Consider the following 6,623-nt stretch of genomic DNA (forward strand, 5'->3'; position numbering starts at 1 on the left):
CTAGAATCCCTTGCCAGAACTGTCTCCACCAATGGGAGGTATCTCAAAATTACAGCCCTCCCCTGGGGTCAGGTCACATCCAAGGACTGTTTGATGTGGGAATTCCAAGACCTGCACCGACTTCAGGACAACTCTGAAGAGCTATTTTAGTCCTAGAGCTCTCAGTGGGATCCACTAGGCCTTCTTTTATGGCCGCAGCATAGTCCACCTTCTCCCTGCCAACCCCAGTGCCTTCCTCTCTTGCTGGTCTTTTTGCCAAGAGCACTTCTCAATAAACTCCCCTGCACACACATTTCTAATCCTGTCTCCCCCAAAAGCCGACTTCAAACAGTGAAGCATCAAGTTGGTCTGCCTTCAGCCCCTGTCTCAGCATATAGGCAGTGCTCAGTACGTGTTCATCACAAGACTGGACTCCTCCTACACCCACTCTCTTGCTATTATGACAACAGGTGAATAAGTCACCCAGGCAGAGTTAGCCAGAAGAAGTTGTGAGTTGCTGGGAAAATGGGTGCTAAATCATCCTCAAACCTAATCAGCAACAGAGTCTCAAAGCTCTTGGGGCCATGAGAATTTGTATGGGCAACCAAAGTGTACCTCTGTGAATAATAGAGATGACCACACATTTCTTGACTCTCTCCATCAAAATGAAGGGTCTACGCCCCCTCCACTGGAGTCTGGGTGGAGGAACCTGTGAATGCTTTGAGCAATGGAAGACGGCAAATAATGCTGTGCCCATTTCCAGGCCCCAAACTTGAAAGATTGGCAGCTTCTAATTCCTATCTTTTGGAATTCTCTCTGGGATTCCTAAGCTGCCAAGTAAGAAGGCCTACTACCCAAGACAGCCATGTGTGGGCACTCTGATGGCACTTCCAGATGAGCCAACCCTCTAGCCTCTAGCACCCCCAAGGTGCCAAACATGTGAGTGAAGCTGTTTTTGTCAGTCCCAGATCCATCTATCCACCATCCAAATACCACCTCCTAACCTCAGTCACTCCTGCATGGAGAACAAGAATCACCAGCCAGTGTTTGAACAAATTTTTCACCGATAAGATCATAATACAACAAAATGGTTATTATTGTAATTTTTGATGCAGCAATAGAAAACCAGAGCAACCCCATCCTGAAATCTCTCCAACACCTCCTTTTTACCCTCTATGACCTCACTGGGAACACGGCAGATAAAGGATTGAGTATCTCCTGTCCATTTTACTGAAGTGAAGGTCCAAGGATCTCAGCCCTGACAACTTGCCCAAACTCAAACATTTAGTTTGCAATGAGCCCAGAAGTAAAACTGATTTCATCTGAGCTTTTCTCAAGTGTATTTCCATTTGATAGGCAGTAGGGTTTTGTTTTGAGAAAAATGAAAAGGTGGTAAATAATTATTTAAGGAAACCAAATACTGGGGGAGGATGATCTCCCAGGCATGGTTCAAAAGACCACACACCTCTGCCTCTTGGTCTCTGGAAAATAAAGTCTTGGGGAATCTGGGTCTTAACTAAAACAAGACTTTGGAGGCTGGGCACAGTGGCTCATGCCTGTAATCCCAGCACTTTGGGAAGCCGAGGCAGGCAGATCACGAGGTCAGGAGTTCGAGACTAGTGTGGCCAACATAGTGAAACCCCATCTCTACTAAAAATATAAAAAATTAGCCAGATATGGTCATGCGCACCTGTAATCCCAGCTACTCAGGAGGCTGATGAAGGAGAATCACGTGAACCAGAGAGGCAGAGGTTGCAGTGAGCTGAGACTATGCCACTGTACTCCAGCCCAAGTGACAGTGCGATAATCCATCTCAAACAAACAAACAAACAAAAAAACCCTCAGAAGTAGAGGTGCACCTCCTAACATGTACAATGACCTGAGGCCATGATTTTGAGGAAGTAGGACTAATTCAGATATATTTCCATATTGTCTCCAGAGACAATTCCTAAGTGTCAGAATCTGTGTCCAGATTTTCCGTTTGCAGCATGTGGCCACTAGACTTATCCAAGAGTTATTTTCCTGACTTCTCAAGCTAGGATTCTATTTTGAGGTCTGCTCATTGAACAATTACTTACTACTCAGAGTTCTGAGTCTATGTGGCTCCATGGACTGTATCATCTAAATGCCACCACTGTTATGAGGATTCCCATGTTATGAGAGCTACAATGTGAATAGCAAAGATCTTACCTTACCTCCTACTCTCATCCAAAAAAAAAAAACAAACAAAAAAAACCTCTTGGAAATAAAACACTTCATTAACAGATAAGCCAAGAAACCATATCAGTGCTCATCGTCTCCAGATGATCACCATATCTGGATTCTCTGAGAGACGGAAGGAAGCTAAGATGGTTGAGTCCTTACCGTGTGCACATGCCACAGATTTACACGCATGGTCACAATTTCCATGGTATCCCTACGAGATGGGTCTCATTAGCTTCAGTTCACCAATAAGGACACAGAAGCTGGGAGAGGGTTAAGTACATTGCTGCAGGTTTCCACAGCCAGCAGGAAATGGGAGAGAAGAGTAGGAGGCGGGCAGTGATTCAAACCCAGATGTGTCTGTATAAGGTCAAAGCCCATGAAAAGCAGTAAAAATTTCAGGTTAAAATAGCCTGAAATAATAGTTAGCTATACAAGAAGACAAAATTCCAGTCACCAATGAGGTGGAAGAATTTTATGCCCAATTTAAGCTAGTACGCTTTGTATTCACATAGATGTAGTGTCAATGTCTACCCTTGGAGTCTACATTTCTCTATGTCGGTGAGGTTATTGCTGCCTTACTTGGAATCTTACAACTCTTGATGTAATAAAATATGTGATTTATTATGCAAGCAAAGTATTGGACCCCATTGTTATGTCTATATAAAAAATACAAAAATATTTATTTACATACCTACACAGGTGTGCCCATTCGAGTAGCTGGGCCTGGACAGGTCATTGTAGGCTGGAGAGGCCGAGGACTGAAGAGACAGGAGCAGGAACAGAGGTGCCACTGTAAGGATTTTCCAGGGGGACTGCATCTCCGAGCTATGCACTCCAAGTGATCACCTGGCTACAGAAGCTCCCAACTGAGGGATGCTGGAGCTGAGGCCGCAGAATCAATTGATCTGTCTCTCCTTCTCTTCTTCACTCTCTTTGACACACACACCCCACCCTCTCACATACACACTTTTCAATAAGTGTGAAGTGAAGAAAAGCACACATAAACACTCACAGACCCACAGCTTGCTCTTGAGAGAGCCACACACGAAGAGCTGGAGGGAGTCTCTGGTGTGCAGTTCTGCTGAGGTAAAAACTGCAGGATAAAGAAAACCCAAGTTGCACAGTGGCGGCACTTCCGTGCTCCCTGGCTCAATGAAGTCAGTGACCATAAACCCTGTGAGCCTCGAGGCTGGCCGGAACTGATCTGTGGGGTTGGTTAGGAGGCCCTTCCCCTTTCATTCTTGCAAAACCAAACAAAGCTAAAGCTAAAACTGAGAAGAAAAAAGAAAAAAAAAACTAAGCCACAAGCACACAATCCTTTAACAATTTGATCAGCAGCACCCACATATTGTAGAAATTATAATTGGTTTTATTCAGAACTTATTTAGTCTTGTTTTCAAGAGCTTTATATGGTAAGGTTGTGATCCTTATTTTGTTGTTAAAGAATATTCTGGTCTAATAATATCTTTCCTCTGGAGAAATTGGGTTATTCCTTGAAGGGTCAAGGCCTTTTATTTGGTGTGCAGAAAATAAGCAGTGCGGAAAATAATGGGCAGTTAGCATGGTGGGATTTTAGATCTAATGAGAAAAGACATGGGTTAGAATTAATCAATTCATAGTTGCTAGGCTGTGCACAATGCATCTTTTTTTTCTCCAGAATTTTGAAGTGCATTTATATTTCCTACCTGTGGATGATTTGTTAAGAGACTGATTTTCTGCTCTGAAGAATAGAACTGAACACTGTCTTTCTGAGGAAAAAAAAATCGGTACCACAAAGTACCACAGTCTAGATAAGTGTAGGAGGCCTTGTGATTCTGTTTCTCTCTGCTTAGGCTCTGAGGGAGCTTATTACAAATTTTGAAATATTATAGAAGCTATCTAAATTGTTAGCAATTAAAAAAATAGCATTTGGAGTAGCAGGTAAAGTTTTAGAGTAGCATCCTTTCCAGGATGTAGGAAATACCAATTTTTATCGTTTGAAGATTTCTTGTGCAGTCATTAGTCTTACAAGTACCGATGGGGCTACAATTTCCAAACCTGCAGCAGAGATAGCACAAGTCAGAGTGTTTCCCTAATTACACCCCCAGCCCGATACCGAGGATACCGCCGGGCGTCTTGAGTCACTCATGGGCCTGTGACTTCCTCTGAGTCGAAGGTGCTGCTCTTCAGTCCTTCACTCTGTGACAAAGGGGAGCTCTGGGGTCACTAGGACCACCACTGGGGTGAGGCCTAGAGAAGTTCCAGAGACTTCCAAGGGAGGCTAAATAAAGGACTGATTAGGAACTCAGATTGTGAAGATGGAAAGACTCATGTTTACATCTCATATCTACTGTTTTTTCTGAGTAATATATTAGACCAGTGATGTAACTTCCCCCCCTTCGGTGTCTTGTTTTTTGTTGTTGTTGTTTGTTTGTTTGTTTGTTTTTTGAGACAGGGTCTTGCTTTTTCATCCAGGCTGGAGTGCAGTGGCGTGATCACAGCTCACTACAGTGTTGACCTCCCCGGTTCAAGTGATCTTCCCACCTCAGCCTCCCAAGCAGCTCATTTCTATTGGGATAATGGTAATACCTGCTCCATTGCACTGCTGGAAGCACTCAAATAGATGATGTATCCAAACTGCAAAGCAGCATGGCTGGCAAGAAGTAAGTGCTTAGTGCATCTGGCTATGACCCTAGCGGGAGTGTGATGAAACCTGCACCCCAGGCTAGCTTCAAGAGAATTCCAAGACACCCACGGTAGTTGTAGGCCAACATGTCACACATGGGAAACGGCGAGGACAGGAAAAGGGGGCACTTATTGGATACCTTCCAGGTGTGCTGCAGCACTCCAGGAGTGCATGGTCTAGTTTGTCTAATCCATAGATGGGTGAGGACTCTCCTGAGGGCTTCTGGAAGAACATTTGACACAGGCTTTGGGCCTCTTGAGGCTCTCCTGGTCTCAATGTATAGCTGTGAGCAGGTCTGGAAACTCTTAGAGTGAGAGGGATTTCTTGGCATGCAGGAAATACAAGTTTTACGCCCTTCATCGCATGTATGTGGACCAGGCAGTGCCATTCACAACCATCCCAGGGATGGTCAGCTCTGAAACTCTCTGGTGTGCTCAGGCTTCGGGGCTGGTCACAGTGGACATCACTGACTTAGCTGTACAGTATTGAGCAAGCCCCTTCCTGTTTCCAGAGGTGAGAGTCCTCAGCTGGAAAAGGGAGGTGAGACTATCTATTTTGTAGGAGTATGCTATAGTAATACCTGACACATAGGTTTTCAGTAAATGGAAGCAATTTTCATGCTTGGAGAGTGAGTTCTTACTGGGCAAGATCAAAGGAAGAATGCAGAAATCAGAAAGTGATTTTGCCAACAGAAGCTGGAACAAAGTGCACATGCGCACAGACCACTGAACAAAACATCCCTCTCCATCACCAGGATGGAGTGGACCCTCCCATTTGCACAGGTATCCTTCACACTGGCTGGTATCATTGCACCTGACAGGGCTGCCTTGGCTCATCGAGTACTGAGTGCAAATGACTTGGGATCTCTCATAGCTTGCCAAAAAGCCCTGGACCTACCTGTGGTTTAGAACAACTAGTCAGGCCCTGGAGAATGTTCCTGCAGCCCCCCACTGTCAGATGTTCCAATTTTGAATCATCTCAAAATCTGCTCTTGAAAATGAGATTTCTTCCCTGAAGCACTTTGTTACTGATTTCACTCAGACAGCTCTGATTCAAACCACTGCTTTCCCGTGTGCTGCAGGAGGCTAAGGCTTTGTGATCCCCAAGTGTTGCACCTGTGGTCTAGCTTGTTCAGCATGAATACGTTTCCTGAATATTTTTTGACCGCATTAGCCTCAACCACTTCATCCACAGCAAGTTTCTTAATCAGAAAAAAAAAAAAAAAAAGAGGTAGGTGATGGGAGATCCTGTAAAAGCTGGCACTGTCACCAACACGCATCTTGTCTTAGGCTTTCTCCTCTCTCTAAGGCCCAGGTCCACGCTGCCCTGTTACTCCTGGCTACCCAGGACTGTGTATGGCAGTCCTCAGTTCCCATCTACCAAAACCAGGCCCTCTGCTGCTCCTCTCCTCCCCAGTCAGAGCTTATTAACGCTAGCCCCGTTCTATTATGTTCTGCTCTCTACTAAGGACAGAGTAAATTAACCCATGCTGAGGATGCATGGGAGCTCATTAAAAGAGCTCTGGACTCAGGATAGGGGGCCTGTATCAGGGGCTCCCCTCCTAGTAGCTGTGTGCCCTGGGTAAGCTGCTCTACCTTTCAGAATACCAGTTTATTTTACTATAAAATAGGGCATATAATGTCAATATTTAGGAAAATTGTGAAAATTAGAGAGACAACATGAATTTAAAAACATAATATTAAATGTTACTGACAATGAGTTCACATTATTCTTCTCAAGTAGCACTGAAATTTGGGGGGAAGGTCTTTAAATC

General features: G+C 44.5%; 1 protein-coding gene across 2 annotated transcripts in view; it reads right to left on the bottom strand.

Moving 5' to 3' along the window:
• Positions 1-3,357, bottom strand: part of LOC105475872 (acyloxyacyl hydrolase) — a 206,135-nt gene extending 202,778 nt beyond the window's left edge. Inside the window, exon 1 of one of the 2 annotated variants that reach the window (XM_071095041.1) lies at positions 2,876-3,357. In XM_071095041.1, coding sequence (XP_070951142.1) covers positions 2,876-3,002 — 127 coding nt within the window. In that variant the 5' untranslated portion in view covers positions 3,003-3,357. The remainder of the gene's footprint in view (positions 1-2,875) is intronic. The other variant, XM_011731433.2, reaches the window with a different exon arrangement.
• Positions 3,358-6,623: the final 3,266 nt, after the last annotated feature.

Source organism: Macaca nemestrina, chromosome 4 (assembly GCF_043159975.1).
Source record: "Macaca nemestrina isolate mMacNem1 chromosome 4, mMacNem.hap1, whole genome shotgun sequence".
In the NCBI taxonomy this organism is placed as follows: Eukaryota; Metazoa; Chordata; class Mammalia; order Primates; family Cercopithecidae; genus Macaca; species Macaca nemestrina.